The sequence below is a fragment of the Ornithodoros turicata genome, chromosome 7 (genome assembly GCF_037126465.1).
Source record: "Ornithodoros turicata isolate Travis chromosome 7, ASM3712646v1, whole genome shotgun sequence".
Lineage (NCBI taxonomy): Eukaryota > Metazoa > Arthropoda > Arachnida > Ixodida > Argasidae > Ornithodoros > Ornithodoros turicata.
This window is the reverse complement of record NC_088207.1, coordinates 40,689,069-40,712,558: the sequence shown is the minus strand read 5'-3', so window position 1 is coordinate 40,712,558 and position 23,490 is coordinate 40,689,069. Positions and strand designations below refer to the sequence as shown.

The 23,490-nt window shown below is 47.6% G+C and overlaps 2 protein-coding genes across 2 annotated transcripts; both read right to left on the bottom strand.

The window, feature by feature from the left end:
• Positions 1-153: 153 nt before the first annotated feature.
• Positions 154-3,931, bottom strand: LOC135400605 (cuticle protein 10.9-like). The gene is made up of 3 exons (XM_064632438.1): positions 3,908-3,931; positions 1,302-1,400; positions 154-408 (listed from the first exon to the last, which is right to left on the bottom strand). The coding sequence occupies exons 1-3, from the start codon at positions 3,929-3,931 to the stop codon at positions 154-156; spliced, it is 378 nt and encodes a 125-aa protein (XP_064488508.1).
• Positions 3,932-17,087: 13,156 nt separating this feature from the next.
• On the bottom strand, positions 17,088-21,225 carry LOC135399882 (cuticle protein 10.9-like). Its single transcript, XM_064631616.1, has 3 exons — positions 21,141-21,225; positions 18,215-18,277; positions 17,088-17,474 (listed from the first exon to the last, which is right to left on the bottom strand). Exons 1-3 carry the CDS (start codon positions 21,141-21,143, stop codon positions 17,169-17,171), a joined length of 372 nt encoding a protein of 123 aa, XP_064487686.1. The 5' UTR covers positions 21,144-21,225; the 3' UTR covers positions 17,088-17,168.
• Between the last annotated feature and the right edge of the window lie 2,265 nt (positions 21,226-23,490).

Below are 23,490 nucleotides of genomic sequence, written 5' to 3'. Positions count from 1 at the left end.
TCGACGTCGGTATTTCGCTGCTTTTTACTTAAGTAATGAGTATCGATATCGCGATACCATATTTCGGCAACGAGTACAACACTGCCTACTGGGTAGAAGCCTTGTTGTACGCGCCGAGTTAACGTACTAAACGCTTCGATACACTCTTGTCTCTTAATGCTTCTGGAGGGCGCCAGAGTTCATCTGTACATGGGCGGGGTGTTTGCTGGCCGTGCCGGGCTCGTTCGTGTGCACTTTGGCACGAAAACCCCATTTGTCAGCGACGTAGTCCACCTGTCTAAAGTGGCCCCAGGCATCAGTGTATCCATAGCTGCCCTGTACGGTACCGAGACCGTCGCTCTTCTCGTGCCTGTGCTGGTCTGAGTGGGTGTCAGTTAATTGGTAACCGAAACTGTAGGGGAGCACCACCTGGAAAAGAAGACGAAGAAGAGGTGGAGTTTCGTTCCTATCACTCAAACCCTGTTACTCCAACGAAGCCCAAATTCAAATAGGCCATTTGAAAAAGTTCCAGGGAGCAACGCGCTCCCTGGCAGGGCGTGCCGGGAAATGCTGTGCAAAATGATCATCTCCGACCGTCGTCGTCGTCGTCGTACTGGGGTATGCACCGTCGCTGTCGTTTTGCACAGCATTTCCCGGCATGCCCTCCCAAGGCGCGCTCTGCTCCCTAGAACGTGTACAAATGACCTATTGCGGGGGGGGGGGGGATCTAAGATTAGTCAGCCTGTTTGTGTGGGGACATACTGCACGTGCCGCAGGGTAGGACTGCGGATAATTTCGGCCACCAGTTTTTTTTTTTTTTTTTACGTGCGCCGGAGATCTCCGACAGACGGTGCTGGAAGCAATGTTTACCTCCTCCAGATTGCCAACAAAGCTCAGGTAGGTAATTGCTGTAAGATCAGCGCCCAATTTTCCCCAACATTTTTTTTTATCATTCGCATATGCAATACAACGAAGCTAGCAGGTCTCATATGTTTTGAAGACATTTTTCTCCCGGAGGCCGCCATATTGAAAGCGCAGCGCCGTCTCGCGGGGGAACACGTTGAAAACGGTTGAACACCCAAGCCAGAGAGAAGGAAATCACACGGGATCTATGCTTTCTCCCTGGTATCTTTTTCCTCCTTTCTGGCTCGTGCTTGCTGCAATAGCGCTGGGTGTGAGGCTGCTCGGAAGAAGGTGTACAGTGTCACCCACGCACTTTCTAAGACCACACGTGCAGTTAAATTATTTGTGTTCTCTCTGTTATACAATGCCTTACAGTGGGAAATAATCGCGTCTCATGGCGCTTTTTGTCCCGTCCTTACTTGCTTTTGCTGTAACGGTTGCACTTCGAAGACTAGAGGCGTTGGCGCCTCTTGAAGACCTGCCGCTGCCAGCGACAGTAGGGTCGCAAAAGCCACGAACTACAGAAGGAAAAGAAAATGCGAGAGTGCCATGAACACGTTTATTTACTGACCAATCTACTAAAGCCATTTCTATCCAACCATCAATACACAAAAGAAAAGGAAGCATATATTTGCCAGATGCTCTCCCTCCTAAGGTGTCCGAGTAACTTCTGTGTATGTACAGCCATGACAAGTATTGGCAAATTCGCGTGGTCATTTCCTGCCAGGTTCCGAGCAATTGCGTTCGCTTGGCAATCTCGTGTGCTCTCGTGGCGCTTTCCGAGCGGGGAATTTGCCAGCTAGCACTTTCTGCGCCTGGTCTCGAAGCGATCGGGCAGCGGGTTGCCCAACCATATCCGGTGTCGTCACATCCGCCACGAGAATGGCGAGAGCCCTCATTGGCTCGAACGTCGAGGTGCACGTGGGTTAGCAGACGACGGGACCAGAAGACGAGCGACCGCGATGCCCCTATCGTGATCCAGGCGACTAAAACCGCTAGATTCCTGGCACTCATGTTCAGGTGGCAAAGGTCACGTGATCCAGCGCGGCGCGCCGACATCGCAATTCCCGAGGGCTAGACCGTGTTGCCACGAAATGGTCACCCGGATTCGCCGGGTTGTTACTCATCGCGGTGTCGCCCCAGGCGATGAATCTCCCCACTCATCATCACTTGAATAGAGTTGTTGTTTGTTGATCAAGCACAGCGATGACCTTTTCTGAATAATTGTTCATGTTTGGCGGAGTATAATTGTCGGAGTAATTCCTCCGAGCCATTCGAAGCAAAATTCCTACCGACAACGACAGTTTTGTCCTTTCCGCGTTTGTCGCTTTGGATTTTGTCGGTGTTTCGATTAGTTTTATCTGTTCATGCTTTTTCCCGTTAGACTATAGGAGGGGGGAGGGGGGGGTATGGGGTTATTGGACATGCCAATCCTGACCGCGTTGGGACTAATGCCTCCATGTTTTCTTTTTTTTCTTTCTCTTTATCATCCTCATCAGCATCACCATCCTTCCTCCGCTGGCATTTAACCCGACGCGATGCCGATCCAAATTTCAATCTACATCGACGATCGATAAGAACACTTGAGAGGGGGAAGATAAAATGTATAGTACCATTACAGGAACGACCGGGTGCTCCAGAAAATGTTTCAGATTCTGACTTGCAGAAGCTTCGAATGGAAGGAAATTGCGTCGCCATTAGGCGAAAGAGTGGGAACGGGAAACAACCACCGCGAGTTCAACATTTTGCACACATAGTGTTGCAAGTAACGCGCTTTAATATTCCGTGGAGACGTATGTATTGCAAAACGTATTAAAACATATGTAACTGCATTCCATGAAGCTGATTTTGGTGACCTGTAATGTTCATTTTTCTTTTTGAGTCCACTAACAGCTGTTGCCTTAGGCAGCGGCACCCATTTGTTTATCGTTTGTTTGTTTGTTTACCTGCGCACTGTATGTGCGTGTTTGTGTGTTGTGTTTTTGCGTAACGTTCTGTTGATGTTGTCTCACTGACTCCACTGACTGTCGACACTTTTCACGTTCGTTCATCGTGTTCACCCTAGTGGTTGTTTTTGGGTACCATAACAAAAATAAAGTTATTATTATTATTATTATTATTATTATTATTATTATTATTATTATTATTATTATTATTATTATTATTATTATTATTATTATTATTATTATTATTATTATTATTATTATTATTATTATTATTATTATTATTATTATTATCGTCTCTTCATCAGGACACATCTCATTCTGTCCATTGTGCCTTGGGGTATAGTGGGCCGCACCTCATGTGGCGAATTTCCCCATTCATCATCATTATTCCATCTGTTGTTGTTGTTTATTTATTTATTTATTCATTTATTCATTCATACCAGTTCATTCATGCAGCCTTAGTTTGGGTCTATAGTAGGAATGTGTTGAAAAGCGGACTCAACGGCAGCTCACGAACACAACCATCGATGGCATGTCATTCGCTGACACAACGTGAAACAAGCTATACTTGTAACAATGAACTCCGCATGAATACGGCCCAACATTTAGACTGTGAAGGTTCGTTGTGAGGAAGTACCAGGAAAGGAGAGGTGTGGCTCAAATGAAAATTTGAAACCGCGATTAACAACGGCATGAAAGCTTTTTTTTTCCCATTGAAACAGGAACAACAAAATGCAAAAATAAAATAAAAAGGAATAAAGAAATAAGATATACAAAAAAAGAAAAAAGAAAGAAAGAAAGACGTAAAATGGACTATGTACTGCTAAAGTGCGTTTGAATGCCATTTTAGCTGCCTGTACCGTATCGGCTTAATGGCTTGATTTGATTACCAATTGATTTAATTAGTTCTAAATGGGGCTGTCGTCACTCGCGCTTCATTCCGTCATAAAATTGCATTCAAAATCGGCGGTACATTATCGTGCTCGTACGGCTTACAAAGTAAAATTCATTATCCGCGTGTTCAGAATCAAAGGTGTACTTTGTTTGCTCAAATCCAAGTCGTAACAAAAACGCCTTACCTTTGCCTCCAGTTTAGAACGCATTACTATCCCGCACGTCCGCGCAGCCTTCGATCGAGGGAACAACAACAACAACAAGAGATGGAACGGACTCTTCAACCAGGAACCAGGCTTTTATATGGATTCTGCTGCTTATACCGTCAATATAGGCCCCTCCCACAAAAAGGAACAGCGAAAAATGGCCGAATGAGAAGCGGAAGACACTTTGAAGGTGAAGCACGTAATTCAGATATTCATGCTTCGTGTAGCTCGAAGTTGCCGAAGAAATGTGAGGCATTCTCCTCAATTCTCCTCAATCAGTAACGCCCTATACCCTGAGGGGGCGTTTGTGCACCTCATTGCTTTGCGGAACTCATCTCTCCTGTGCGTTTTTACTCATTAGTGAAGGCAGCACTATAAACTTCTAACCACTTGGAAGTATTACATCCTTGGTATTACATCTTGGAAGTAAGTACATCCGGACTCTAGTTTCGATAACTATGGGCCAGCCTGCGTTTAAATGGAATGTTCTAACATAATGACAGAGGAATCGTTGTTGTTCCGTGGAGCTACTTCGTATTCATCCTAGCATGTATCATTTGTGTTGTATTTATTATAATGTGTTTATGGTATTCTTTATTGTATTTGTATGTATGTATTGTATTGTATTTATTCTTGTATTGTATTGTATTTATTCTTGTATTGTACTTCCTTGTATTTACGTGGTATATCCAGGATCCAATGAGGCGCATGCTGAGGTTGCGAAAAACAAGTACAGTAGACCCTTTTCAAGACCTCATTTTTTTCTCATATTCGCATAGACATATATTCGCGGCCACCAACTTTTGCGAATTCTGGATGCTAAAATTCGTGACCTCCTTGGCTTACTTCGTGATAAGTCCGATATTTCCCGTAGCAAATTCGATAAATTCGATATTGCACGTGCCCGATCGCTGGTGTACCACCGTATATGTATGTATATGTACGTACTCTCCGTCATATGTACACAGACATGTAGTCATGCACCTTGTTTGATGATGTCTACATATAGTACATTTTACTTACTACATTATGCACAATCTGCATTTCCTCAACGCGATATGTAGTGTCCGCAATGAGTCATAAATGGTGTCGAGCTGCACCGAAACAACACTGTAAAAACAGAACTTCACTGCATAGCACGCTCTGCACCAACCATTGCCACGAATGATAGGGTAAGCCTCTTTGTGTCAATATGGGCGCATGATAATTGACGCAAAAAGGCGTACGCCTTGTTGTCTCTTCGAATCAGAGCGATAACCCTATAATTCGTAGCAATGGTTGTTGCAGAGCGTGCTATGCGGTGAAGTTCGGCTGTTATCAACAGTGAGTCTTAGTTACAAACAGACGCACTCCCCCCCCCCCCCCCCCACACACACACACGCACTCGCACTCGCACTCGACGTGCTGGAGGATGTCCCCTGTTCAATACCATGAAAACTTGAGCAGAATGAGCAAACCATATACACCCACCCAATAATACATTTATGTGTCTCTGAGCTATCTTGGAGAATGCCTTTGAAAGGTACAATAAATTGAAGGACCCATTCCGTAGCCCATCGTTCTTCCGTGTGAAGGCAAAATAAACCAGATAATCTTGCTGCGCAAAGCCTGAGCCCGAGCTCATGCACATGACAGTGCAACAACATCAACAGCCAAGCACTTTCATTTAAATATATCCGTTTGTCGTGTACGCGCAGCTGTCTGCTTTTCTTTCTGGCTGCCTGACTTTGCATGTCAGCGATTGCAGAAGTGAGTTTGGGTTTGACATCCTCAATGCGCCATTTCCTTTTTCATGCTTGCCATGCTCCTTTCCCATAAGTAGTTTCTCCTTTCAACATGTCAGAGTCCTTTGTACTGCTACGAAACTTCATGGGACATTGATATTTATGTTGTGACTGGGCTGCAAACTCACGCGTCCGGTGCTTATTGCACCGGGCAGGTTCTTTGAAGCGGAAACTATTCCGCTGCATTTTAAGCACGTGCACGTCAATCCTTGGAAGGTCACATTCCACTATTATACCGTTTAACCTAAAGGTGGTGGAATAATATAGAGAATGATAATAAGGCACACAATATTAGAAATTTTTTAATGTGGGACCAATTTATTAAATATATAAAAAAACTAACAAATAATCTACTGGATCCTGCACTTTCGTTCTCGACCACTCCCCTGTCTCCTCGTGATATCTAGCCATTGGTACTACCAACGGCTTAGTCGATTGCGAACAGAACGGGCTCATGACGGAAAGTAACTGGTCTGAGATCAACTCGGCCCGAAGTCTAAAGACGTCTACGATTGGCTAATAATTCCTCGAGTCGCAACGTCACGCAGGCTTGGGAATGTCGCGTTGGTGTTGGTGTTGATGTTGAAAATACTAGGGAGAGGTTGAATTCGTCACACGACAAATTCGGCTACTCCCATAAACAGACCCCCCCCCCCATGAAAAATAAATATAAAAGAGAACCCCCACCCCCACTTTCGCGATAACTATCGTCCAAAGGCCAAAATCTAAAGTCACCGGTTCCCGTAGTCAATTACATGGTCCTAATAGGCTGACTCAAACGCACACCTCTGAACAAATGTCACAAGCGCTGACAAGGCAGCATCCCTCTTGTCAGATGGCCAAGGACCCAGCAGTTTTACGACTGGACAACCGCACCTTTGGGAATGTCGTCTGTGCACTGATCACGATAGATTGTACACGTGGAAAGCACTCGTCGGAGATGATGTACATAGAGCACATTTACGTGCCTTCAAAGCAAACGCGTACGATATGTGAAAATGAAATGTGAACGTGAATTGGCTTCCCGGATCTGCCTGGCGTTCGCCACACTCAATGCACGGACTTCACGGTCTTCGCTGGCGGAGGTATATCTCTGTGACTGTAGCTCTTACGCTATCTCGCTCTCTGGCAGACTTCTTAAACAAATGCCGTCATATTCCTCCTTTGTAGTCGACTCAGGACATTACTGAGCGCCTTGTATCCTACCCATTCCTGCTGTCCTCTTTGCCCCTCTCCAGATTCATAACGACGCTCATAGCTGCAGCTGCTTCGCGGCGCCAAACATTTAAGAAATACATCGCAAGAAATCAACGGGGGGGGGGGGGTGGATATGTGTAATAGAAAGAAAAGAAAAGAGGAAAAACAAAGAAATTCAACGATTCGTTCTTCTATAGCCGCCCGCGCATGACGTAACATTTAAGCTCTCACCTTGCGCAACGAGTAAGGCGGAGACTTCAGCGGGAATAAGAATAATAATCGCTCGCAGATCGGCTAAGTAGCTCCAAATGACGAATTTTAAAAATAACGAAGACGAGCTCACCGTTGCGTGACGTTCAGCAGGAAAGCATTGAAAGGAAGCAGTGACACGTTCAAAAGAGGCTTTGAAATTATAGTGCGCGCATGTGAGAACTTTCACTGGCAACACCCCGCGAAATCTGCTTAGCGGAAGTGAGAGGCAATCAGAGCACGGTATGTTAGTAATAGGCAGAAAGTTGAGGCAAGACATCCTTTGTTTCGAGATTGAACAAAGCGGGGCTCGGTGAACGTTTCATGCTTCATAGTTCTCCATGTTTCCTACGTCATCGCAAAATGAGATGAACAAAAAAAGTTGACTGCGACTTTTGACACTGTGTCAAACGTCTTTATATGCCGTGTCGTTACATAGCCACGGTTGGCTGTAATCTCTTGGCTAAATTCTTCTTGTAATGCTACTATTACATTTTGTAGCGTGAGCCAGAATATAATGTTCACTGTCGCTTCCTCATGGCCTTCCGCGACACTACGCATCCCTTCTTCACCGTAGGCGGTTGAGCGTTGCGTTTACCCCATTTATGAGGCAGTGCCTTGGTCGTGCGCCGTCAGACCTTTCTGCCGCATGCACTATGCGCGCTGATCTACTCCATCTACTTGTGGACTGCTCCATCTACCAGGGGAACGCGAGGTCTTGCAGCACATGACGCATGCAGTCGACCACCGCCCTGTTACCCTTGTCAAGAAGCTGGGCCCATGGCTCAGTCCCGCTTATATTTATCAAGGTCTCCGTCACTTTTGGGAGCTTCTGTCACCAACTGGCCTGCCCACACTTTGATTCGAGGAGAGAGGGAGGCAGAGGCCTTTCTGTGTCAATTACTATATGCATCCAAATTGACACAAAAAGGGGTACGCCTCCGACTCTCTTCGAATCAGAAGCCATAACCCTATCATTCGTGGCAATGGTTAGCGCAGAGCGTGCTATGCGGTGAAGTTTAGTTTTTGAGAGTGCACAATGCTTCGATCACCTGAACTGCCATCTCCACCGTCATCTTTCATTCTCTACAATTGGCACTGGGGCAGCGCCCAGCCTACTGGCCGGCATCAGCCCCATCTCATCATCATTTCTTTATGTAGACGAATGTCGGCACAGTTCCCCCTGAAGTCGGCCAAGGACGCATACTATCCACCCAGTCAACCACTCCTTCCTGCTGTCTTCTCTCCATCTGACGAAATCTGTACGTCACTCATAGTCACAGTTGCTTCGCGGAGCTAACACGGTGTTTGTGTGTTTTACATAATTTCAAGCGTTTCTCAAACACAGCCTGGGATCACGTGACGATGGTAGTACAGCAACGTGTTGTCACATGGCCCTATGATCCTCTGATCCGCTAATGCATATCCTCTTTGTTAATCTTGGTCGTTTCAATAACATGACGCAGGCGCAGATCTTTTGCCACCCTAATTATTTTTGTGTTTTCGAAAATAGGGATTCATGATAACGGGATTGAATAAACCCTTCCATACATTTAACTTTTTTATCTCCATGCCTAACTCCAAGAACGAAATGATTACGGTGTCAAAAGATTTACGCCTGCGTCATGTTATTGAAACAACCAAGATTAAACAAAGTGAGACGCATGTGTCAGCAAGGCGACAGCCGCGCTCACCGAAAAACAAACGAGTCTTATCTTCCGTTCGACATGGTTCGGGTAGTGTTATTCTTATCTATCAAGAAGTCAACCAATAAGTTGTGAGAGGTCCGCCACCCAGCCAAAACTTGTTTCATTGTATCGTTGCATGTCTGCTTACTGGAAGTGCAAGCAAAGGTGGTGTAAAGTTGCGTCTGTGCCGTTCTGCTTACATCTTTTGTCAATTCTTGCCGCTTCAGCGCAAATACCGCTACGCCCTGTGCTGGGACTTCGCCATACGACAAAGAACCCTCAGGTGGGCAAAGTCAATACGTAGCCCGACCACCGCGTCGTCGCTCGCGATCATCATACTCGTGACCAAAGCGGAGAAGACAATCAACAACAACAACAACATAGATGAATGGATGATGATGATGTGGGATGTTTCCCTGCGTTAAATGCAGGACCCTACCCCATTCCAAAGAGGTTCATATGAGAGGATGACGAGGGAAGGAAATCCCTACAGTTCGTGAAGGAGGCCGGTGGCCCTCAGAAAGGAAAGAAAAGAAAAGAGCCAAGTGCACGGCACTGATGTCCAGGGTTACTCCATGGGCCGAGAACTTTGTAGATGTTGAATGGCCTCTGATCGAGCATTTCAAGTTGACATTTAAAGGCCCGTCGCTCGCATACGTACTGGCTGCAGTCTTCTAAAATGTGTCGGATTGCTGCCGGGACACCACAAGTTGTACACAGCGCCGTGTTGCTGTGGCCCAGCCTATACCCGAGTGCAGGGGTGAATGCGACGCTAAGTCGTAAACGACGTACGAGAGAGGTAAAGAGGCGAGGGAAACCGCCTGGCATTTCAAATAATAGTGTTGGGTCAACAGCATACAGAAGCGACCACTGGGTGATGTCATGACACCATTCCTGATAGGCCCAAGGCGAAGTCAATGCGGACAAGAGGGCGCGTCTATCCCCATTCGAAAGTATGATGGGGACTGCTGAGCGGCGATGGTGAGCCGCAGCAGGTGCCCGATCCGCTACTTCATTGCCTCTTATGCCAATGTGGCTAGGGACCCATTGGAGGGTCAGCCGGTGGCCCCTGTCTTCTAAAACCTTGAGCGTCGTCAAGATGTTCACTACCATCGGAGCCAAGGAGCCACGGATGCCCATGTTGTCTATGCACCGCAGCGCTGCCCGCGAATCTGTGCAAACTACCCAGAGGCGGGGGTGGTGATCCAAAATAGACTTTAGGAATAAGAGGATGGCATACAACTCCGCAGAGGTGGCCGAGGTGCGGTGCGATAGGCGGAACCCACGTGAAATTGATTCCTCTGGAATTACAAATGCCGCAGATGAGCCGCCAGTAGTAGAGGAACCGTCCGTATATACGGCGGTTTGGTTTCCGTATGCAGCGTCCATCCACTCCAGAGTAGTCTGCTTGAGGACTGGAGCAGGGGTTTGGCTCTTCGACCCCTTGATTCCCGGGATGTGAGACGAGACGGATGGTTTCAGCAGTGTCCATGGTGCTACTGAAGATGCGGTTGGGGCAACAGTGAAGGCAGGTATACGGTCCGTTAGTTCTTGCGCACACTGCGCGATTTTGCTGTGGTTCCGCTTACGAAGCTTCTGTACCAGTGGGTGACGGCGATGGTGAGCGCGCAATCGCAAATAGTGGCGGAAAGTTTCTCTCTAGCGGAGGAAGCCAATTGGGAGTTCCCTGGCTTCGGCTACCACCATCCTCGTCTCAGCGCAACGCGGAACGCCAAGACAGGTCCGCAAAGACAATCAAGTTGATTGGCATAGTTCTGGATGAAAGAGAGTTTTGACAAACATACAGTGAAACCTCCCGGGTGTCCCGGGTTCGAATCCGGCAGCGGGCTGCGCTGCCTTTGGGTTTTCCTCAGACGCTCTATAAGACAAATGTCGGCACAGTTCCCTGTGAAGCCGGCCCAGGACGCACGTTCCCCCCTGCGATAGTCGTGACGTTGCCCGCATGAGTGTGGCCGACGACGGCAAGCAGTCCCATCACAGTGAAAACTCCCATTACGAAGAGCTCTCTTAGGCGGGCACTCCACTACTGCGGACAGCTGGATATCCCACGGTGAGCTTCAACCTCATATACCTGATTACCTTTACTGCGACTATATCTCAGTACCTCTCGTGTACGGGCTCTTCTCTTCAGCGGGCATGAATTCTTGTTCCGAGGGCGTCCGTATTGGAGAGGCTTTTCTCTGGACGACTACCTAGCTCAAACAAGGTTAACTCGTGCTGCACTCGTCATATACCAATTGAGCTCACACCTGGAAATCTCATACCACACTCAACTCCCCGTATCTTGGTACATATGAGCCCTTCGCTCTACAAAGATCGTTGTACAGACATTTCTTATGCATATTCGAATTGTGACTCCAAATGTAGGACTATTTCGAGAAAAAAGTTGCGCCCAAAATGCATCCTGCCTGTAGTGCCTGTTTTTCTGGGTGCGTGCGGCCTCTGTTGAGTAACAGAAAATTGGTGAGAACTATAAAAGAGCCACTTTGGGGGGCAAAAAAAAAAAAAAGAAAGTAAAGAGAAGGAAAAAAAGAAAGTGACAAAGTCCTGATAACACTGCTGTTCGATAAATGAGAATTGTTGGGCTTGGAAAGATTTTAAGCCGAACCCAGTAGGGAACCTGATAGTCGATGTTAAATATTAACGGAGTGCGGCTCTTGCACTTTAGCGCGTGAAACGTTGTAACTTGAGTTTAGCCCTTGTTTGACCACGTGGATGGGGGAGGATGCCATTTGAGCGCTTGGGTGGTTCCTTTCACGGAAGGCTCAGTATCCTGAAAGCTTCACATAAAAAAAAAAAACTTAAAAAGAAGAAAGAAAAGGTGCACCGAGGCGTTGCCGCGAGGAGCTCTTTCCCTTTCCGCCAACTCTCCTGGGGAAGGTGTGCGAAGTGGAGATAAAATCGGGACCTCCGTTCCGTAACGAGGAATGTGTATTTAAGGTATACCTTAGAGTAACGCTTTTGATGTAACCGTAAGGTCTTTCTTGTTGCTCAGCTCTTCGCGGCGGCATTCGAATATTGCTGAAGACGAGAAGTGGTGAAGCTTTAGCTTATTAAACACACACACACACACAAGAAAAAACACTGAGTTGTGGATTGGACAAACGAACCTCACTGCCCCTTTCTCCACGAGTGGTTAACGTGCTGGCCGTCACGTCGACACCAGGAGGTACACGGGTTCGAATCCCGGTGCGGGCTGTGCTGCCTAGGGTTTTTCCCGGGTTTTCCTCAGACGGGGGTCGTCAGACATATGTCGGCACAGTTCCCTTAGAAGTCGACCCAGGGCGCACATTCCCTCCAGAGCGTTAGTCGTGACGTTGCCCACCTCTGTGAGGCCGACAGCGGCGAGCTCTTTCAACACTACCATCATCATCACCACCACCACCACCTCCACTGGTGTCTAAACAACCACAACTTTATTGTGAGGTGATGAATGGGGAGTTTCCACTGGTTCCACTCCACTGCTGTCTATACTTATGCTACTGCACGCGCAAGTACAAAAATTACGACAAGCTATACACTAGAAACGAGCGGTTATGCCTCTGATACGTCCACTACCACCACAAAGAAAAAAAAAAGAATAAAGGAAAGAAAAGTAAATGTAGTGAAGCTGGAACGAGTGTGCTAAGAAAGATGACAAGAGTGCCCGTGTGGGGCTGCCAAGCTCTTGCAGTTTTTCTGGACGTCGCGGCTTAAACGGCTGCTGTGTTGACACACGTAGTACGACCACTTCAACTGGCGGCGAGCTTTAACTCGCTAGGGAGATCCCGCCGACGCCGCTATTAGCATACGTCAGACGAGGGTCTTCGTCATTTACTGGGTCCAGGAACCGGTAACCTCTATCAAGGCAGGTTCGAAGCTGCGCTGAGGGTGGCCAGAATTACTGCAAAAGTGGACAAGAGCAGCCTGCTTATTTCTTTACTTAGTCCTGACGCTTTTAAGTGACTCTACTATTTGCTTCAGCCGCCCAACGGTGCTGAAGGGCACGGTGCAGATAAGCTGTCAGAACACCATACTCCTGAACGGTTTAAGGAGTTCGAGTGGTACAAATTGTTCTCTACACATTCGAACGAACAAGAATCAGTGAGGCAATACGTGGAGCGGCTGTCTGTCATCGTCAGTCGATGCTAGTATGAAGAGGAAAGGGACGCCAGAGCCTGCTCGTTGCTTACCGCGTTCACGGTGGGGCTACGAGACGGACGTCTTCGTGCTCGGTTTGTGCTTAAAAATCTCTAACGTTGGACTCTGCGCTTATAAGATGGCGGAGAGTTGTGTGGCAGCAGCCACTGGATTCCGACAGCTATACACTCCGACAGCGCAGTTCACCTTTTGAAGAGGGATGAGTCGAAGCAATGTTTCTGATGCGAGAATACCAGTCATGCTGCAGACTACGGTCGTTTCCGCTCTGAAGATTGCTGTCCTCTAGGGAGAAAGGGCAACATTGCGAAGATGTGCCGGAACGCGAATCCCACATCCACATCTTCAGGACGCTCTCGAGGCGGAAAGACTTTCTCCTTCTGGGTCGCGTGCAACTCTGCTAGAAGAACGGACGTTTTTCAAGTTGGGAAGCCCGAGGATAAGTTCGCCCAGGTATCAACTGTGCTGCTTAAACAGGGCTGACATTCTGCTTCGTGGACAGACGGAGCTGGAAGTTTGCTTGGGGGATAGGAGAGAGAAACTTGAAGTTCTCTTCAGAAGGACCAGAGTCACACAAATCTGCTAGGACGAGGCTGGATTCGTGCCCTGCGCATTGATATGAATCAGCTGTTCGTTGGGAGTGCCATTTCTGCATTCTCTTGAAGATACCCTGAGGAAATAAGACAAGTTGTTCCGTCCGGGGCATGTTAGGTGCACGAAAACAATGGTTCACCTGCACTTCAAAGAAGGGGCGCAACTCAAATATTTCAAGCCTCGCCCCATACCGTCTGCAACAAGGCAAGCAGTGGAAAAGGATTTGCAGAAGAGATTAGCAGAAGTTGAAAACGGAGTCCTACAACCGGTGGAAGTCTCTGAATAGGCGACGCCTACAGGAGCTGTAGCGAAGCAAAATGATGCTGAAGGGTATCAGTGTTACCGTCAATCCTCAATAGACCTCTACCCGAGAAACGTCATCATGATGTTGGTAGACAAATCGGAAGGGGAGGACTGGGTTCCACGAATGGCACTTGTTCGCTGCCTCCTATTGAAAGAAAAGTAGGACCGAAGGTCGCGTCCATTTCAGGGACCCTCGTAATCCCCTCAAGACCGTGGCTTTCGGGCGCGACCATGTTCGCCCCAGCTTCGAGCGTAGTTGTCTCTCATGTGTTCGCGCACCGTTGAACGACCTACTAAAGAAAAGGGAGACGTGGAACTGGTTTGTGGCGTGCGTAGAAGGAGGTTTGTTCTCTACACCGATCACAAGCCGTTAACAACCATTTTTGGTCCCAAAAAAGGGGATTCCAGTCACAACACCCAGCATGTTGCAGCGATGGGTAGTGGTGTTGATGAGCTACGTCGAAGACATCCATTTCAAAGGCACCAAGGAGATAACCAATGCGGATGGTCTTTCCCGCCTTCCTGAATGCCCACACAAAGAATTCGACCAGTCCATACAGCAAGATGCATGCAGCTTGGCTTCTGAGGAAATTGATGCTGTTCATGATGATCATATGCCTGTCTTCTTGCCGGTCACTGCTGAAGACATCACAGAGGCTACGGCCACGGATCCTTGTTTGGCCAAGGTGGCAGAGTTCGTTTCGCGCGGTTGGCTCACAAGTGTGCATGCACAGTTGGCTCCCTACCACCAACGGCAACCAGATCTTGTTATGCATCATGGCTGTATTCTCCGGTGCTTACGCATGGTTGTTCCCCCTTCGTACAGGGACTCGTAACCCGACATTCTTCATGACTGCCATGATGGGCAAACCAGGACGAAGACGTTAGCGCGATCGTACACCTGGTGGCCTGGTTTGGACGAGGCTACTGACGAAAATGTGAAACACTGACTCGTGTGTTCTGTCGCTACTCAAGAGGTCCCAGTTCCTCTTCGTTAAATGAAGCGTTCAGACAAGCCCTCAGTCCTTCTTCACGTGGACTTCGCTCAACTCAACGGTATACGCTGCCTCATCGGCATCGACTCATTCAGCAAGTGGCCAGATGTTACACTCATGTCCAAGACGACCGCCGCAAACACCGTGGAAGCTTTCTCCGAGGTATTCGCACAGAATGGTCTACCCAAGGTTTTGGTCACAGACAAACGGGCCGCCATTTACAGGCGAAGTATTCGAAAACTATCTACGCTCGAACAGAATGGTATGGAATGGTGTCGTGTGACGAATTTAATCTCTCCCTATTATTTTTTTCATCAACATCAACGTCGAATGAAATCCAACATGTACTCACTCTGCCACATAATAAAAAATCAACGGCTTGGCGGAAAACTTCGTACGGGCTTTTAAACTGCCCTATACGTCGATCTACAGAAGGAGGAGAACGAGCTCGGGTACGATAGTTTCTTTTGAAGTACCGCAGCACCCCACACGCATCTACGGGACGTCCTCCGTGCCAACTTTTGAACGGTAACGTTAGACGTTACCGTTCTGTACTCGATCTGGTATGTCCAGAAAGGTCTCCTACGTTTGAAAGGCCGGAAACAGCAAGGGCAAGGCTGAAGAGCAACTGCGACCTGCGAAGTCATGAGCACACCTTCGTAGTCGGCGAGAAGGTTTAGTTCCTTGACCCTAACAAAAGGGGTCACTGGAAGGTGGGCGTAGTCCTCAGCAATCAGGGGTCCACCATCTATGTAATTCAAGATCTGGGCAGGAACCTCCAGGGTTCATGCAGATCACCTCAAGCGTACAGAGGCGACATGAAAAACTGCACATTCTGCGGACTTCAAGGCGATGTAGTTACGCGTCCTGTTGAACCTTACCCGTCGACGATCCCGGGCAGCAGCTCTCTAGACGAATTTCCTCTACCTTTTCCGGAGGAGTACGGGTTTGTTACAATCCAGGACCACCAAAGTTGTTTGTAGCAGGCCCGTCACGAGCATCATTCAGCAGAGTTCGTCCACCGAGCAGCAAAGTGAGGACACCTTCCGGGGCCGATATCCTAGCCGACATCCTTCGCGCATCCGTTGTAGACCGGAGCGCTACGTGTGTAGTTAGAAGGGGAGATAGTGGCGCTGTGGAGCGAATGTGCTGAGGAAGATGACAAGAGAGCTCGTGAGCGGCTGCCAAGCTCTTGCGGTTGTGCTGGACTTCGCGGTTAAAACGTTTTCTGTGTCGACTCACGTAGTCCGACCACTTCAGAGAGAAGAAACAGAAAAAAAAAAGTCGATCCATTGGTGGATCAGACGGAAATGCGTTAGCATTAAAACTTGAAAACCCTTCTGGAACTCCCCTTGACAACGCTACACAAACGCTACACAACCCTTCACGCGACCTTACACAACGCTAGCGCAAGACAGCATACGCAGGCAAACGAGCCTTTCGGGCTTGCTCCTATTCAGCTTGGCGGCGCCGTCTCGCAGCCTCGGCTTTCTTTCGTTGCCGATCCTCCGCACAGCTTTCATAGTCCATGGCGCGCCCACGCAGACACATCTGAAACTGTCGACCACCACAGCTGCACCTACCACTGCCGCCACGCCAGCGCCGCGTCGGGATGTACACGTGCCTTCTCCTCCTTTCCCCTCGTAGCGCCTCTATATCTCTCTCTCTCCACTTCGTGGCTACAGACACAACACACCGCGTATTGCCTACCCGCGATTCTTGCCTAGAGAGGACTAACGCATTAAAAAGTGATGAAAATAGGTAACAACTGGAACTAAGCAACCGGAAATAAGGACATCGATCAAACTCGTCTTAAGGAACAGCCAAGTTTCGATCAAAGCTGAGAGCAACATCGCCAGTAGAGGGCGGTAGCAATATCGGGGAGGTAAATATTGCTTCCAGCACCGTGTGCCAGAGATTTCCGGCGCACGTCAAAAGAACCCCAGGCGGTTCAAATTATCCGCAGTCCTACCCTGCGGCACGTGCAACATGTCGCCACAGTGGGCAGACAAACCTTACATGTAACATCAGAGTACCTTTACCATTGTTTCAAAAGCTAGACGCAGAGGTTCTTTTCGTTCAACACTGACAACGAACAATTTTATCTTATTTTTTGCTACATTCGAACGGCAAGAACTAGGAAGAAACCACACCGCAATAATTCGTAATAAAAATTTGGACGGCAACTTCATAAAATATAACACATATCAGTTTATTAAGCGTCATATACGTAACCATAAAAGCATTTAAATAGAAAACATCGCCGTTCGTCTTATCCCCTGAATGCTCCTGGAGCTCCGCCGTAGACGGGTGGCGCTGATGATTCCACGGTAACATCAGCCGAGCCTCCGCTTGCCGTCCCTGGCTCGTTCGTTCTCACGGTTGCACGGAAGCCATTCTGGTCGGCAACGTAATCGACGATCCTGAAGTAGCCCTCAGCAGTTGTGTAGCCGTACGATCCCCGCCTGACTCCGCTGGCGTCGCTCGACTCCTGGTGATTGTGCTTGTTGCCATACTCGTCCGCAACGTCGTAGCCGAAGTTGTAGGGCTGGGGTGGACCGTAATAGTCTTGATCGTACTGAAAAAGCGATGGCCAGTGTTACCACTTCAGAAAAGGCTGGGGTATACAAGGAACGGAACAAGGACATTGAAAACGGAATCGTGTTCACCATTCCGGTCCGGTTAAAGGCCACTAGTTTGTTGGTGGTCTTGAGGACGGTATCATGATGTCTTAAGTTGTGGTCTTACCACGCGACGTTGATTGTGTATTCACGCGTGTGACATTACCCAGAATATTTCAGCGGAGAATACCAGAGACATCACCACTTAATGCTTATTCTGCAACGAACATTTCAGAGCTCCACAAGATACCTCTCCCGTTTTACGCTCTCTCTTATGCAACGTGGAACAACGTACTGCGCGGACGAGGTGCTCCCTTGCTCCTTGCGGATACTTTTGCTTGGCAGACTTTTTTTCCCAACTGTCTTATCATTTCATTTGCTGGCTGCATACAACGATGTAACTCCGAGTCATTTGCGCCACAGGGGATTTCCAACGTTGCTTCCCGCGCTTGCGGTCCTCAGACTTTTTTTCGCTCTTTCTTGCATCTCTATGCCCAGCTCAGATCCCTAAATTTCCAACCTGGACAGTTCACAGAATGGGTATACTTGACGGTGTGAGTATGTCAAGATTTGAGCACGTTTTGTGCAAAGCGGATAAGCTTGAATCAAGTTAAACACAATCCGCAGACTCGGTTCTTTAGTGCAAACAAACACACAAACACAACACAGCAACACATACAGACGAGAAACACCTTACCTGCTGTGCTTGACCCACTGAAAGGATTGCGAAGCACAATATGCTGACCGCTACGAGAGAATTCTGCAAGGACAGAATAAGAACGGCGGAATATCCGTATGAGTCACAAGAATATGACGACAAGACCGGTCATTTGCCATCTTCACGATTAAGTGTATGCATTTAAAGACGTCATGTTTCTTCAATTGTCTCTTTGTGGTTTCAGGTATATAAGTCGCAGCAGCAGACGAATGCGCTACCCAGGTTGATTTCTTCGTTTTCTTACGTGATCTGACCCCCCCCCCCCCCCCCCACACACACATATCCATACGGTGGTAACGATTTACAAAAGTGTGCTTGCGAAACAGTTACTCAGTGTATAGGGGGAGCACTGTGTTGTCCACACAGAAAGCTCCGAAGGCGATTCAAAGTGATTGAGCGAAGCAGTGCAAAGTCATCATACGAGATTGTACGACATTGGTAGTCAAAACGGTGGCAGCAGTAGACGGTGGTCCCCAGATACACATCTCTGAAGCAGCTGTTACTGCAGATAAATTTACTGCAATCCTACCCGCTTCAGCCTTGTGCGTCACGTTGCGGTCTGGAAAGCAGCGTCTTATCTTACTCTCTGCAACACCGCCATTTTGATCGCCTTGACTGCCGAGCTTATACATTTCGCTTTACAACTCTGTACCGCGATGTTCATCGCCTTGAAAGCAGCTAGGATCGAATCACCTTCAGAAATTTACGTGAAGGCAACACAATGCTATACCTACATTGAGTAATTGCCGAGGGCGGCGTGCTATCACTGGTGCATCCAGGTCGCCATCCCACAGAGACAATGATGTCGCAGGACATACACTCGAAATTCATTCAACGACCGGACACTTGAAAATCCTAACAACAACAACAACTACATGTATGACTATGGGATGAGGAAATCCTAAACACGGATATCACATTGCGATGCCCGTAAAGCTTGCGTTTTAACGTTGGTCTCAAGAAGAGGCAGCATTTAAAGTGAGTCCAGAAGTCGTGCGACATTTAAGACCATTGTTTTTCTGCAGCTCTTGCCCCAGAACGGTATACGTACAAATTCCACTTCATGCCCGTCACACGGAAGACAAAGTAACTTGAAACGACTTCTTGATGCTTGGTATCCATCATTTTGCTATGACTCCTTTCTAAGTATACCAGCGACACGAGCAGCTATCAATATGGAGGAGGAGGACAGTAATATGTTGGCAGTTTGATACACTCCAGTGCAGGCTGGTTTATCTCTCGCTTCATGACGAAAAGCTTTCGGAGATCGAGAAATCGATCACTTCACATCAGTGATGGTCCGACAGTGTTGTGTCGCCTACAACTCAGTTTGGATATAGTATAAGAAAGAGAGAGCGAAAGAAAAGCAAAATGCAAGGGATGCCTCGGGGTGTATAATTGCAGTTTCACGGGTGTGCAGAAACCACAAGCGAACGAGGTGGTTTCAATAATCGCAAATCAAAAATATATTTTAGGCCTATAGTCAAGCTCCCCGGATCTTTTTTCGCCTCATGCCTCCTCCACGTTTACAGTGGGAAATAAACATACTACCAAAAAGCACACGCTTTAGCTTGTAACGTTTATGTTTCGCTATAAGCTCACTGCTTCCGAAAAAAAAACAAAAAAAAACAAATCGTATATATGCACCTGTTCCACCCGCATACTTATACGAGTACTTCGATTTCGTTGGAAGTAAAGGGGGGTTGAACTATTGTCAACCAAGAAAATCTGCCACTCCAATGCTTTGAGCGTCGTATCACCACCATCACCACCACCGCACTCCAATGCTTAACGTCCTCCAAAAAGAGAAAGCAGACAAGAAAGATATCCAAGCGCCTTGAAAACGCGACTTTGACGTGAAAGCGCACATTACTGAAAAAATAAAAAATAAAAAATAAATAATAATAAATAAATAAAGAAACCTTGCTGCACAGAAAAATTTTGAAAGCCCGCATGTAGTTCACTCCAAGAATGACGTATGCGGTTACATCAATCCCAGCTTTCGCCATAAGAAAAACCAACTCAGGGTCGTAAGATAAGTGCTGATTATAGCTCCCCTTGCAACTGAAGCTCCCGATAGTGGGTTTTCGTGTATCCGCCGCAGCCGCAGCTGCTCGCTTTCCGGTAGCTTACGATGTTCGAGGTGAATGAAAGAAAAAATTGGGCGGGTAACGATAGGGTTGGTCATTATACCGACAGTCTTGAGGTTTTCCTGCCGCTCCGCAATAGAAGTAAATAGAAGTATACTCGCAGAATTGCCAAGCAAATTTAGTAACCTTACATCACTTGCAGAGTACGGGAAGCGTGAATGGGAAAACTGATGTTATAGCTTTGGTTGGGTTGGGTTGGGTTCCCCATTCATTGTCATTAACTTATTTGTTGTTGTTGTTGGGTTGTGGTTGTGTGGTGCGTACACTGCTAAACGTGGGGAATATCCTGCGACACAGCCACAAGACATTCCGTAGCAGACGACAGGAAAATACTCTGTCGGGGTCTGCTAAGTGTCGTCTGCTAAATGCGCAGTACGCCACTCCCGATATTTCGGCACCGCGTGAATGCTCAACATAACACGGGACCGAACTGTGACTCCGTGAGCACTGTTTTCGCTTTTTCTTCCACTTGAATATTCTGTGTCGCTAGTGTGAATGCACGGTATGGGCAGTAGCAGTTACGTTGCATAGTGTTCATTAGATGAGAGACGCCAAAACGCATAGAGGTGACATTTAGACTCGATTAACAATAACATCTATGCGTACTTATGGGCCTTGCTATTCCTTGTGCTATTCCAGCTGTACTCGTATCCTCTATCATGTGGAGCCGAAGAAAAAAAAAGAGTATCTTTCGGTGGTGTCCGCTCCCGTCAAGAGGCCCCCTCCTGCAGCGCGAATCTTCTGAGCACACTCACCATTATTTTCGACGGGAAAGCCACAACACAAGGAACACAAACCACAGCGGTGAACTACGAGAAACGGCACTGTACTCCGTTGACGAATATTCCTCCCTATTATACTGATCCCCCTTTCTCATTTATTTGCTTCTCCTAAACACTCTTTTTGTTCATCGCGAAACAGGTGCATCGTATGAGGCCATATAAAATGACCAGTGAGGGCTCTCATGCGACATCGGAGCCTCCTCAAGGATGGGGCGATTACCAGTTACGGCCTTCACCTTCTCACAGGGGGAGAGAGAAACAATGAGATATGAAGGCGTAAAAAATAAACGTAGGGATGCGGAGAAACCATCGAGGCCACTCGTGACTAGACCCATCCGTTGGGACAATCAGCGGTGAAAGTAACGTCTTCCCAGCGTCTCGTCCACAGTCGTGATGCCCCCGCGATAACTTGTGCGGTGAGAACACAGGGCAAGGAAGAGTGGGCACGAAGGGTGGGAGCGTATCGTAACGAAGTGGAGATACACAATGAATGGTTATCGACGTCGGAGGTGGCGGCAACATGCGCTTAATTTCGTGTGTAGTCGCGTAGGGGTCGCGAGGTCCAGACGTAAAAGGAGGGCGGCGCCTATTGTGTAAGAATGTGATCAGGAGGGAGATTTACTAAGGGGGTTGAGTGGATTAATTGCGAAGAGGAAGTGGAGAATGCAGGAGGAGGTTTGTTGTTTTACTTGTCATCTGCGCGGAGAGCTGTGCGATGAGTGTGAGTTAGACTTAATTGTGTTACTGGAAACTAATGGTGCTCGTGGGTTTTCCGGGAATCTTTTTTTTTTTAATTTCGTGTTAATGCCGCGAAGCAACTGCGGCTATGAGCGCCTTGCAGACGTGGACGGATGGAGAGAGCACAGCAGGAAGGAGTGGGGGACAGGGGGGGTTAGTATGCGTCCTGGGCCGCCTTCAGGGGGAACTGTGCCGACATTCATCTGGAAAGTCTTCGGAAAACCCAGGGAAACCTCAGACAGCACAGACGGCGCCAGGGTTCGAACGCGTGTCACCCCCCCGTCTCGGCGTAGAAAGCGATCATCCTAACCACTATGCCACGGAGGCTGGTGGTTTTCTGGGGAACCCCGGGGAACTGCGCGTCTAAGTGTTCTGAATTTCGCTACTCACCACAACAACCAATCAGTAAGCATGTATGCGTAAAAAATACTTCATTCGTGCTCCTTTAATTCGAACTGTGCTTTTTTTTTTACGTTCGAAATACCGTAGGGCACATTTACCACTCGGACTCAACTACATTTTTAGTGCGCAAGAGGTAAATCCTTAGATGCTGATAGAGTACCTCCTCGAAAATATTGCTGACATCTGAATTGCAATACTTCCTTTCATTCCAAGGATCTTACCGTAACAGAAAAGCTTCGCGACAAAGAACTGATAAGCTGGGCATGGTTTGGGATTGCTTGCTCTGTACTCTCGGCAGATGTCTCGAATGGCGTGTTACAGCTGAATCCTTTTATAAAGGGGACATCCCATTGTAATGTCTACATAATGAGGGAAACTTATAAATACAACTACAAAACCGCAAATGCAAATACCGAAACTCATCCGGCAGTGATGCCACAGCAGATGGCTATGTCAATGAAGCAGGGCACGTGTTTTGCTGAACAAATACGGATATAGTCAAGGCTTTCACACCTCGAGGCGCGACACAAAAGAATGTCTATAATTCTTTCTTCAATGCACTTACGTGTAGTACGGCATGTGGGCGACGTATTGAACCACCACATATCGAAGTGTGACGACTTGTTTAATCATTTTCTCCGTTATTTTGTTTTACCATTCACTGACAGTCGTTGGTGATGAGTGCGGATAGGATTGAGGGTACCCGTATCCGCACGGCATCAGCGCACGTATGAGATCCATGACCGCGCCTGCAACCTCTCTATAGTTGCGGATGTATATTTATGTTCGTATGGATATGTATGTTCCTGGGGATGTATGCATGTATGTATATTCCCGTCCGCGCCGATATTGCATACATTTGCAGGGGACACGTTTTCCCCCGCAAACCTCTTCCCTACATACAAAAAAAAAAAAAAAAAATGTAGACAAAATCTTGTAGGGAAATCATGACGAAAATTTTACTGTGTTGCAAATTTTTTGTCTCGGGGACCGTGATTTCACGCGTAGTAGCCGCGGCTTATGCGCGATTTTTTTTCTCACGGGCGCTCTGCGGCTTATCCACCGGTGCGGCTTATCTGATGACTATTTTTTCCTGGTGTTTTCCACATACGCTGGTTTTAACGAAAGGGCCGACAGTGTCTCTGGAATAGCACTGCCCTGCCGATGCACGAACAGTGCGTAA